Source organism: Felis catus, chromosome C1 (genome assembly GCF_018350175.1).
Source record: "Felis catus isolate Fca126 chromosome C1, F.catus_Fca126_mat1.0, whole genome shotgun sequence".
Taxonomy (NCBI): domain Eukaryota; kingdom Metazoa; phylum Chordata; class Mammalia; order Carnivora; family Felidae; genus Felis; species Felis catus.
This window is the reverse complement of record NC_058375.1, coordinates 31,403,337-31,415,963: the sequence shown is the minus strand read 5'-3', so window position 1 is coordinate 31,415,963 and position 12,627 is coordinate 31,403,337. Positions and strand designations below refer to the sequence as shown.

Below are 12,627 nucleotides of genomic sequence, written 5' to 3'. Positions count from 1 at the left end.
CCTTTCTTTCTTTCTTTTCTTTCTTTCTTTCTTTCTTTCTTTCTTTCTTTCTTTCTTTCTTTCTTTCTTTCTTTTTTGATAATATCCAATCTGACAGATGTAAGGTGATCTCATTGTGGTTTTGATTTGCATTTTCCCTGTTGATAGCTGACATTGAGCATCTATTCGTGCACCTGTTTGCCTCATGAGTGTATAAGTGTTCCTTCCTCTTCAATGTTTTGGAATAACTTGAAAAGAAGAAGTACTAACTCATCATTAAATGTTTGGCAGATTTCACCCATGAAGCTGTCTGGTCCTAGACTTTTTGTTTTTGGAGTTTTTAAAAAATATTGATTCAATTTCATTGCTTGTATTGGTCTATTCAGATTTTTTTAATGTTTTTTATTTTGAGAGAGAGAGAGAGAGAGAGAGAGAGAGAGAGAGAGAGAGAGAGAGCAAGCAAGGGAGGGGAGAGAGAGGGGGGAGAGAGAATCCCAAGCAAGCAAGGGAGGGGCAGAGAGAGGGGGGAGAGAGAATCCCAACCAGGCTCCGTGCCATCAGTGCAGATTGAGCAGGGGCTCAACTCAGGAAGTATGAGATCATGACCTGAGCCAAAATCAAGAATCAGACAGGTAACCAACTGAGCCAACCAGGCACCCTGGTCTATCGAATTTTCTATTTCTTTGTAAATCAGTTTCGGAAAGTTATATGTTCCTAGGAATCTATCCATTTCTTCTAGGTTTTCCAATTTGTTGGCATATAATTGTTCTTTGTGGTTTCTTATGATCCTTTGTATTTCTGTAGTGTCAGTTGTAACTTCTCCTTTTTCATTCCTGGTTTTATTTAGGCCCCCTCTCTTTTTGTCTTGATGAGTGGGCCTAGAGTTTATCAATTATGTTTATCTTTTCAAAGAACTGATTTTTCATTTCATTGATCTTTGCTATGGTTATTTATTATTTTAAAAGTTTATTTGAGAGGGAGGGAGAGAGAGAGTTCAAGTGGGGAAGGAGCAGAGACAGAGAGAGAGAGACAGAGAGAGAGAGAATTGCAAGCAGGCTCTGCGCTGTCAGTGCAGAGCCTAAAGCAAGGCTCAATCTCACAAACCGTGAGATCATGACCTGACATGAGATCAAGAGTCAGATGCTTAACCAACTGAGTCAACCAGGCACCCCTTTGCTATTGTTTTTAAAATCTCTATTTCACCTATTTCTACTCTTATCTCCTTTGTTCTACTAACTTTGGGCTTTGCTTACTCTTCTGTTTCTAGTTCCTTTAGGTATAAAGGTATTTATTTTGGATTTTTCTTGTTTCTTGAGGTAGGTAGGCCTATATCAATATAAACTTCCCTCTTAGGACTGCTTTTGCTACATCCCATAGATTTTGGAATGTTGTATGCCCATTTTCGTTTGCCTCAACGTGATTTTAACTTCATCTTTGATTTATTCATTGCCCCATTAGCTGTTTAGCCGCAGGTGTTTAGTCTCCATGTGTTTGTGTTTTTTTCTAGTTTTATTCTTGTAATTGATTTTTGATTTCATACCACAGTAGTTGCAAAAGATGCTTGATAGGATTTCAATCTTCTTGAATTTAGAGACTCATCTTGTGGCCTAACCTGTGATGTATCCTATGGGATGTCCCATGTGCTCTTAAATGAAAGTAATACAATAGTATGGGGCTTTAACACCCCACTTACCTCAATGGATAGATCATCTAGACAGAAAGTCAATAAGGATACATTGGCCTTATGACACCTATCAGATGGATTTAATAGGTGTCATAAGGCCAATGTATCCTTATTGACTTTCTGTCTAGATGATCTATCCATTGAGGTAAGTGGGGTGTTAAAGCCCCATACTATTGTGTATTACTTTCATTTTTATGGACTCTCTCTCCTATATGTCCTGTGCAATGAATGTGAATACCTGTGCTGTAACTGAAAACGTTGGCACATTCTTGACTTTCATAGGTCCCTATGTGTGAAAAGATTATTTTGATCATCTAAGCTTTGACCAAAGCTCCTTAAACTCCTCCGCAATGTACTTTCAGATGAATATGAAGACTTGAGCTCTGAAGGCCTCAGCACAATTACCACATGTATAAAGTTTTTCTCCGGTGTGGACTGTGATGTACATGAAGAAATATTTGCATTTTGGCTGAAGCTCTTACCACGCACAACACACTTCTTTGGTTCCTCTCCTACTATACTCTAATAGATGTTACGTTTTGAGCTATCACTAAAACCTCTATCTCTCTTCACACCTTTATGGGGCCTTTCTCTCATATAATCTCTCTGAAGAATTTGAAGTCCTATATTCTACCTGTGGCTCTTGTCACACTCACCATACCAGCAGGGTTTCTAAACATATGGATTCTCTGATGAATAGCAGAGAATCAAAACAAAACAAAACAAAACAGAGAAGCAATAACCAAAGCAATAGTTGAAAGTTTTTAAAGGAAGTAACTTATTCCTTACATTTTAATGTACTTTTATAATAAGCATGTATTATTTAATCAGAAAATTCTACCATGGGGGAACCTGGGTGGCTCAGTTGGTTAAATGTCTGACTTTGGCTCAGGTCATGATCTCATGGTCCGTGAGTTCAAGCCCTGCATCGGGCCCTTTGCTGACAGCTCAGACCCTGGAACCTGCTTCATATTGTGTCTCCCTCTCTCTCTGCCCACCCCCTTCCCTTGTGCTCTGTTTCTCTCTCAAAAACTAAACAGTGAAAAATTTTTTAAAAATTAAAAAAAGAATGGGGTGCTTGGGTGGCTCAGTTGGTTACATGTCCAACTTCAGCTCAGGTCATGATCTCGCAGTTTGAGGGTTCGAGCCCTGTGTTGGGCTCTGTGCTGACAGCTCAGAGCCCCTCCCCTGCTTCGGATTCTGTGTGTCTCTCTCTCTCTCTCTGCCCCTCCCCTGCTCATGCTCTGTCTCTCTCTGCCTCTCAAAAATAAATAAATGTTAAAAGAAAAAAGAAAAAAGAAAAATCCACCATGGAGAAAATTAAAAGACATGCAACAAACTGGCCTTTAAGAATAATTTTAAAAGATTAAACTCCTCATTAAAAATAAGCAGAGGGATGCAAATTTAATAGGATTAAATTATTTACTAAAGGAAGCAAATTTTAAAAAATCAAGAAATAGCTTTGTTATGATATCTCTTTTCATTTAACTGCTCACTGAATATTCAAGGGGCCCATAATTTGGAGTTCAGATACCTTTAGGCAGAATTTGCAAGGAAAAGATGACATTATTAGCTATGTGGAGGCTGCAAACCTGGGAAGCATTTGTTGCAGAGAATAGCATCAATGATCCTGGGGTGACCCCAACTACAGATGTCTCAACTTACCTTGTGAGAAACCATAAAGTGATGACTAGGAGATGTTAACTCAAAATAAAAATCTGAGGGGCTCCTGGGTAGCTCAGTCGGATGGGCATCTGACTTGAGCTCAGGTCATGATCTTGTGGTCTGTGAGTTCAAGTCCCGCATGGGGCCCTGTGCTGACAGCTCAGAACCCGGAGCCTGCTTCAGATTCTGTGTCTCCCTCTCTCTGCTCCTCCCCTGCTCACACTCTGTCTCTCTCTCAAAAATAAATAAACATTAAAAAATAATAAGGATTTGAGAGCTCAGGGTATTACTGAATTACAGAACTACTGAATTCTGACAATGTCACTGTCTGAAACCAACTTATTTTTCTTTTCCCTCTTTTTAAACCTTCTAGTATATCCAACATGATGCCATCAGAACCCTGACAAGTTGTTTTCTTGAAGACTGTTAGCTTAATACTCTTGATCCTATAAAGTCCAGTTTATTTACTATGCCCCCAATTTGATTCCAAACTTCCTAGGGCCTAGAATAAGATACCATGTAGGGGGCTTAACAACAGCGAGAAATACTTTACAGTATAATGGTTAAGAACATAAGCACTGTAGTCAGACATATCTAGGCTGGAGTCTACCACTTTCAAACTGTGTTTTATAACCCTTCTAAGCCTCAATTCCCTCATCAGGGATAATTAATGGATATACAGATTTAATCATCAAAGTGCTAAGCATGATGCCTGGCACGTAATATTCATTCAGTAAATGAGAGTTATTACCCCAAGATTCCCATTGTCCATAAGAAAAGTTGTGTGTAGCTCAAAACACCTCCAGAGGTAATCTACTGTAACTCCAAAAATGTCCAGGTTTTACCAGTTCACATAGAACATGGAGTCACATTGGGGCGCCTGGGTGGCTCAGTTGGTTAAGCGTCCAACTTTGGCTCAGGTCATGATCTCGCAGTTCATGAATTCAAGCCCTGCATTGGGCTCTGTGCTGACACTTCAGAGCCTACAGCCTGCTTCAGATTCTGTGTCTTCCTCACTCTCTGCCCCTCCCTTGTTCATGCTCTGTCTCTCACTCTCTCTCAAAAATAAAGATTTAAAAAATTAAATTAAAAAAAAAACATGGAGTCACATTAACAATATTTACCATGTTCTGCTGCCTCTTGACCTTCTAGTTCATATAGAAACTCCACTCCTGGGGCACCTAGATGGCTCAGTCAGTTATGCGTCCAACGCTTGATTTCAGCTCAGGTCATGATCTCGGGGTTGTGAGATCAAGCCCCACGTTACGCTCCACACTGAGCATGGAGTCTGCTTAAGATCCTCTCTCTCTGCCCTTCCCTGGCTCACACACTCTTTCTAAAATTAAAAAAAAAATGTAAATAATAAAATAAGAATAAAATAAAGAATAAACAAATAAAATAAAAAATAAACTCAACCCCTGCCAACTCTTCTCCCCCTTCCACCTATATATGCAAATTCTCCAGCAGTGACTGCATAAACAAGCCTTTTCCTTCCAGGTGATGTCCATATCATTCTTTCCTCTGGCCTCTTTGGTGATGTTCGCAATCAAGAGCTCCACTATCTTCTAAAATGCACTGAGATTCCTCTCCACTGTCTTCACAATTTCCTTAAAATGTGTTTCATTTTTTGGTTCTCCCTTTATAAAAAGGGCACCATACTGTATGTAACCTTTGGGGACTTTTCACTTAACTGTGCTAACCACACTGTTGTGTCATGGTGGCTCATTTCTTTTGGTTGCTGTACATCGTCCACACTCTTCTGATGATGGGGACCTGGACAGTTTCTAGGGTTAGGTTTTGCTATTGTGAAAGTACTATGAAGCATATGCTTGTTCATATTTTCTGTTGTACACATGTAAGACACAACTATTTATTGTGGTCATTTTTGAAGGATTGAGATTATGAAAAAAAATCAGTTCGACTGACTTGGACAGAATTTCATTCTATTTTATTATATAAAATGTAGAAAGTGTTAACTAAGAAAAAACAGGGAAGGGACTTAACAGAAAGTTTAGGACCTTCTTAGGAAAGCAATGATTGCTGAAGGATGCCCTTTGCTCCAGCCATGATGAGCAACTGTCTTCTTGGCAATTAACAGCAAAGTTCCAGGGACCTATAGCTCCAGATTCCTCCCACTCACCCCTGAAACTTGGTCTTGACTTGAGTGGTTAGAGTTTGAGGAAATATGAAAAGAACCAAAATAAGAATATTCTCCATGAAAGCTAAGTTCAAAAATTGGTCCTCTTTTCCTCTGCTGAGCACATTAGAAGCAGGGAGGCTGAAAGTTCCTGAAGGCACACCCTTCTGTTCATTTCACTTTTTTGGCTAGGGGCTCTAGAATGGAGCTGGGCACCCCACCACCCTTCCTCCATTCACAGATATCTGCATAGTTGCATGTCCGGCACTTCCAAGCCTCCTCCACATCAACCCCTTGAGGCTCTCGGTGGCCCATCCAGTAGGCCATATAGTGCTGCACCTTGCCTCTCACCTCCTTCTCTTCAAAGGCCACAATCTCTGTACCCAGCACTGTGGCAGTCTCTTGGTGGATGTACTCTATCTTTAGGATATCAATAACTGGGAGGTCAGACAGTGTTAGAGACAAGAAGACTAGCTCCATGAGGTCACCCAAGGACTTTACAGAGAAGCCTCCCTGCCGGGCATGCCTCAGCACTGAAGGTCCCAGTGGCTTGTCTGGACATAATTTTGTGTGGTGGATTAGGCTAGCACTGGTCACTTTCCCTTGAACCATGGCATCAAAGATATATTTGTACAGGCTGATTTGAAAACAGTCTTTTTTCTTCTGAGCTTCCAAAGGGAGCATAGGGCGCCTGCGTGTCTTAAGTTCAGCCAGTTCCAGTTCCCCCTTGGCGGTATAGTGCAGCTCATCAATTACTCCAACAAGCAGCACACCCTCCACTTCTCCAAACACTGGAAACTCTCTGATGCGTCCTTCTGACTGCAGGACAGGAATCATTGATAATATATTCAAAAACTTAACTGCCCAAGCATCTTCTTTAGTGGTGGTGGGGACAGTCACAAGATCATGAACTTCTAGTTCTCTAGCTAGGTGGATGCTGGCACCGGTGTCCAAAACAGCTGCCTTCTCAGGAGCCAAGAAGCCAGGAAGCTCCTTCCCATATACCATTTGCTGTTCACACCAGTCTTGAGTAGACAAGTCAGTGACATACAAATATTTAAGGTGGAATCGCTCCATAGGTGATGAGACATCCAATCCTCTTTTCCATTTTGGTAAGCTTGTGAGCTTGTCATCCTTCCCAGGGAGTTCAGAAGAAGGACCAGGCTTGCTAAGTGATGCACTTGACTCCTGAGTATCTTCCAGGTCCAGATACTCTAGCAACTCTGAGTCACTCAAGTCTGAGAACCCTGAGGCCTCTACTGACCCCGTCTCCTCTTCCCCATTCTCTGCCATGGCACAAGGCCCTGCAATATCATGTTAAAGAAATGTATTATCCAAATAACAAATTTATCCAAAGCACTTTCAAATTCTAATAAGGTAAAAAGAATCACGACTATTTATTTACATTCTTTAAGAAGCCTAGCTATTTACGACCAACTAGCAACACGACAGAATTGCATTGGCCTCAATTTCTTCATTTAAAAGGAGATTTGAGGTTTGCTTTTTCTGCTTCAAATTTCTACTGCCTTGGAATATTATTTCATTATTTAGAAATGTATAGATCTTTGTAAATGTTGGAGCAATGTTGGTAAAAACATGGCCACTTTTATGATTCTTCTAATACAAAATCCTTGACTAAGAAAATGAAACTCAATTACAAACTATTCCTTGAGAAAAATCAGCTCTATGATGACTGTTTTACAATGTAGTTCTCAGCAACATAGTATAGCAAAATTCAAAGACTAACTATAGACAAATACCAATAGATCTGCTCATACACAAAGTAATAGCATACAGCGTACCCAGGTAGCTTGGTCAGTTGGGCATCTGGGTCTTGGTTTCAGCTCAGGTCATGATCTTACGGTTTGTGGGTTCGGGCCCCATGTCAGGCTCTGCACGGAGCCTACTTGGAATTCTCTCTCTCCTTTTCTCTCTCTGCCCCTCCCCTGCTATCACTTTCCCAAAATAAATAAACTTTTTTTTTTTTAATGTTTATTTTTGAGACAGAGACAGAGCATGAACGGGGGAGGGGCAGAGAGAGAGGGAGACACAGAATCGGAAGCAGGCTCCAGGCTCCGAGCCATCAGCCCAGAGCCTGACGCGGGGCTCGAACTCACGAACCGTGAGATCGTGACCTGAGCTGAAGTCGGACGCTCAACCGACTGAGCCACCCAGGCGCCCCATAAATAAACTTTAAAAAAAAAGGTAATAACATGAAGTCATGAGAGTGGACGTTCACAGCAACATGTGGAAATCCATTGCTTTCAAGATTTGAAATATACTAAGGAAATGGCAAGGAGGAAAAGCTCTTGGTGGGTTTTATTTTATCCTTACTGACTTTATAAATTATCCTAACAGAAATTGGTGTTTCCCACTAAGTTTATTTTTTCTCTCCACAAGAAATTAGCTTATGATGGAAAATATCTGTCAATAAGCACTAATAAAATACTACAGTATTTGCTATAATATTGAATATTTATTGTGCAGTTATTGAGTGCTAGACATTGAGCCAAGTGCTTCACATCCAATATCTCACTACTCTACTGTGGGACAGGTACTCTTTTTTTTTTTTTTTAATTTTTACTACAAAAAAAATTCACACATACAAAGAAATAGAACAATGAATATCTATATATATACACAACACCTAAACAACTGTTGACATGCTGCTATATTTACATCTTTCATGTGTGCATTTTTGGCTATTTTAAAGTAAACTATAGATCTCCTAACACTTCAGATATAAATGCTTTAGCATTCATTTCCAGATAAGGACATTCTCCTACATTAACTACATTACTGTTATCACAACTAACAAAATTAATAATTCCCTAATACTCCCCTCCTTATTCAAATTTCCCCAGTGGCCCTAAAATGTCTTAAATAGCTTTTCTTTAAATCAGGAAACAAAGACCACACATTATGTTTGATTTGTTTTGTCTCTCAAACATTTTTTTTTATAATTTTTTTTTCAACGTTTATTTATTTTTGGGACAGAGAGAGACAGAGCATGAACGGGGGAAGGGCAGAGAGAGAGGGAGACACAGAATCGGAAACAGGCTCCAGGCTCCGAGCCATCAGCCCAGAGCCCAACGCGGGGCTCGAACTCACGGACCGCGAGATCGTGACCTGGCTGAAGTCGGACGCCCAACCGACTGCGCCACCCAGGCGCCCCTTAAATAGCTTTTCTTTAAATCAGGAAACAAAGACCACACATTATGTTTGATTTGTTTTGTCTCTCAAACATTTTTAATCCTAAGAAACTAGGCAATCTATTTTGTAAAGATACTCTTTTTAAGCCTTCTTCCTAATCTCACATATCTAACCTAGCATAGGTTAAAAACAAAACAAAACAAGGTATGACCAGTCCACCAGTATTGGACTTTGGGTGTCAGGAAAATAATCTGACGCAGAATTTAAACTGATTGAGGTAACTATGAACTAAATTTCCTCTTTGCTATTAAGCAATGAAGAAACTGAATGCACCAAATTCCCTATTAAAAACTTAAGAACTGATATGTTGAAAGTGGTATTAATATTTGCTATGGTTGTACTTAAGTCATTTTTAAAGAGTCTAAATGTCCCTAATGAAAGAAAACATACACAGCTGGCAGAGAAGTTATTTGCAATGAACAAAAGTAATGCAATGCTAAGATTTCTGCTTATATCCTATAAAGTTATTGCTTTAGAGGATACTTCAATAGTGATAAAACACAGAAGATGCACATTTACGTAAGTGTCTCAAATTATAAATGTGCCTTGGATGATGACAGTTTCAAAATGAGTAATGTTATTTGGACCATGAAGTCCCTGAAAGTTGGAAAGAAATCTTCATCTTCTGTCAAGAAAATGAAGTTAAATGGCAATTAACATGTACACTTTGGGTGTTTTTCCCCCGCTGGGGGAGGGCACTAAATCTAAATCTAAATCAACTGACCTTGAAAACATTTTATTTCAAATATATAGATCTGGGCTGGCCAATATGTAGCCACCAGCCACATACAGCTACTTAAATTTAAATTAACTAAAATAAAATAAAATTTAAAACTCAATTTCTCTGCTGCATTAAGCACATTTCCAGTAATTAGTAGCTGTATGTGGCTAGGGGGTATCACATTATAAGGCAAAGACATAGAACATTCCTCTGACTACAGAAATGTTCTTTTTGGACAGTAGTGATTTAGATTATTCTATGTGTCTGTACTAACTCCCTGGGGTGGCGGGGGGGGGGGGGGGAGAAGGAGAGGCAGAGAGAGAGTAAGCTCCTGAAAGTTATGAACTTTGTTACTTGTTTTATATACTGAGAATAGGGTAGCCCCGAACAGGTTAAGCAAAATGTTCTGTAGAGAAGAAACAAAAAGGAGGCATTCTCTGTGAAATTGTTCATCTAAAGGAAGAAAACAATACACTGGGGATGAGCAATTTAGACTCAGATGTGTTGCCTGGACTTTCCTGCACAGAAAAATTCCAGGCAAGGGCATAATACAGCACATTGTCTCCGAATGCAGTTTGTATTTTTCTGACATGAGATGATTTCACATGGTTCACATGAGATGATTTCAAATGATTTCAACATTTTTAGACACATCTTAGCATATAAAGCTATATTCAAATGCATAAATCCAATGCATCATTTCATAGAGAGTGTTTCTTAGGACAAGTGTGGTCTTTAAATAAATGAAATTTAAAAATTTTAAACATGAAAATAACAATACAGGTAGTACATAGGAATGGCAACAATCCTCAGGTGGCAAATGAATGAAATGTTTGGGAAATACCAGCATAGTGTCAAGAGTCTGGGGGTCGTGGGGATCTAGATTCTAAACCTAATCCTGACTAGGTCAGTAGTATTCAGTAATATGCCACTTGCCTTATGAGTGCTCTTGAGCAAGTTCTTCGTTTTCCTGACGCTACTGACACAGTATCCCCTCCAACTGTCCTCAGCTACTCAAAATAGTGATAAAACAAAACAAACATGCTAGCATTCAACAAATGTGGATCTCCTTCCCCTACTCAAGGAAGAGACGGGATAGCATTTCTATTCCTTTTGACAAATTGAGTTTAAACTTCAGGAGAGAAGAAACTTCTACTCCCCTGGGACTTGGCTGATCTTTCCCCTTACCAGGAAGTGCAGAATGCTGAAATGACAGGGGTAGGGGAGGAGAAAGGGGCTCTGAAAAACCAGGTCTGCACTGAACAATCCAGATTAGCAACTCTGTGCCTTGCTGCGGTAGAATGGGGACTTTTCCTTTCTCACCTGTCCAGTCCCTCACATTGTGGCATTTCCTCCTCTCTGATCCACACTGCACAGGCTGTGGCCCATCCCAGAAGCTAGGTAATGCTTGCCTCTCTCCTGGATCAAATCCTCCAAGACTTCTTCGTTTTCTCCACACCCCGGATGTAGTTACTTAATTCAATCCTCGCTCCCTGCAAACAAGAGAATCAAAAATAGCCAAAGTTCCCCAGGAGCTCCAAGACCAGTTCCCTCTTCCAGCCCCAAACCTCAGCCCAGGTGCTGAGCAAAGACCCCAGGTGAGAGGCTTTTCTTCTCTGATGGGTTCCTGCTGCCTGTGGCACTGCCACTACCTTCACCCTCTACATTCTGACTTGTTCGGTGCAGCCCGGACTTGTGGGCTCCGACAGCGCTTGCCTTCAGCCAGGACCTTTCCACCGGCCCCAGACCACTGTCGCCCCAGCAATTCCATGCCCGTCCTAAAGTTTACTGAGCACTCCCTACAATGTCTTGGAGGAGCCGGAAATGACAGCAAGGGGTCGCCGGCCTCGGGAAGAGGTCCCAGCGGACCTCCACGAAAGGGCCAGAACCCACAGGAGTCTGGCCTGCGAAGGCAGACACGACAAGCCGCTGCCCGGGGGCCGCTCCCGCCCGGGGATCGCGGCAACCGCGGGAACAGACCCCAGGGCTCCACACCGCAGCCGCTCAGCCACCCATTCGCCGGCCTGATCCTAACCTTGGCTACTCCTCCGAAACCCGGGCTCTCCCCGGCTCCGCCGCGGCCTCGTTACTGCTCCCGGGCTCCACCGCGGACCTGCAGGGGGAGCTCGAGCACAAAGCTCTCCGCTACGGGGCGGTGCCCAGAGACGCGGCTGGAGCGCTGGCCCAGAATGCCCAGCGGCCGCCCGAGGCCCGCCCCCTCCCAGAGGCCGAGGCGGCGCAGCACGCTTCTCCAGTCCACGGCGGGCGGACTCCCTCTAGCGGCGGGGCGAGCAGGGCGCTAAAGGCGAGCGGCAGCCTTTGGGCGGGCTGTCCCCGCGGGCGGTTGGCTGTGCGTGTGGCTTATCTCCGGACGGAAATGCGCTGTCACCTGTCCCAGAAGCTCTCACTGCGGCCCCTCCAGGCGGGGGTCCGGGAGCGTCGTGGGCGCGTCCCTGTCCCCGGTGCACCGGCTGCGTCTTGGCTTTGCCTCTCTTGGACTCCGCACCCGCTCTGCCCCTCGCGCCAGCTTTCCCAGCTGAGAACAACCACAAACTCCCTTTGCAAAGATGCTGGCGCCCGTCTTAGCCTTTTTATTGGGAAGTATAACAGCTCTATTCTGAAATAGGAAACAAAGGCAAATAAAAGTATTGAAAACATAGGTCACCGTTAGATCAAAAGCAGAAAAGTGACAAGCCCTTTCCAAATACACTCCCATGCCTCCTTCCCGAGGAAACTACTGGCCTGATTTTTATGACAGTCACTTCCTTGCTTTTCTTTACGTTTTTATCACATACGAGACACTTGATTTACGATTAAGGTAGCATCGCATAGCAACGGAGAAAAGATGGTCTTTCAATGAAGGTTCTGTGACCGCAGGGTATCCTTATGAAAAAAATCTATGATACCTCTTATCTTACTTCCTCACAAAAATCAATTCCAGGAGTATTAAAGTCCTAAATGTGAAAAGCTAAACTATAAAGCTTTTAGAATATAATACAGTATTGTTTGGACTTCAAAATAGGGAAAAGATTTCTTTTTTTTTAAATTTTTTGAATGTTTTATTTTTATTTTGAGACAGAGAGCAAGTTGGGGAGGAGCAGAGAGAGAGAGAGAGAGAGAGAGAGAGAGAGAGAAAGAGAGGGAGACACAGAATCCAAAGCATGTTCCAGGCTCTGAGCTGTCAACACAAAGCCAGACTTGGGGCTGGAACCCACTAACCACAAGATC

The 12,627-nt window shown here is 42.1% G+C and overlaps 2 protein-coding genes across 3 annotated transcripts in view; both read right to left on the bottom strand.

The window, feature by feature from the left end:
- Positions 1 to 10,860, bottom strand: part of ZNF684 (zinc finger protein 684) — a 30,338-nt gene extending 19,478 nt beyond the window's left edge. Inside the window, exon 1 of the mRNA XM_045035607.1 lies at positions 10,723 to 10,860. The gene's annotated coding sequence lies outside the window, so the exon portion shown is untranslated. The remainder of the gene's footprint in view (positions 1 to 10,722) is intronic.
- On the bottom strand, positions 5,255 to 11,488 carry EXO5 (exonuclease 5). 2 transcript variants are annotated; one of them, XM_019836757.3, is made up of 3 exons: positions 11,435 to 11,488; positions 10,812 to 10,892; positions 5,255 to 6,769 (listed from the first exon to the last, which is right to left on the bottom strand). In XM_019836757.3, the coding sequence occupies exon 3, from the start codon at positions 6,756 to 6,758 to the stop codon at positions 5,637 to 5,639; it is 1,122 nt and encodes a 373-aa protein (XP_019692316.1). In that variant the 5' UTR covers positions 6,759 to 6,769; positions 10,812 to 10,892; positions 11,435 to 11,488; the 3' UTR covers positions 5,255 to 5,636. The 2 variants fall into 2 exon arrangements, with proteins under 2 accessions (XP_019692316.1, XP_019692315.1); XM_019836756.3 differs by lacking the exon at positions 11,435 to 11,488 and having other exon boundaries at positions 10,723 to 10,855.
- Positions 11,489 to 12,627: the final 1,139 nt, after the last annotated feature.

What these genes read in the sequence shown, in the direction of transcription:
- EXO5 (XM_019836757.3), bottom strand. Translation starts at nt 6,758, where the DNA reads ATGGCAGAGAATGGGGAAGAGGAGACGGGGTCAGTAGAGGCCTCAGGG.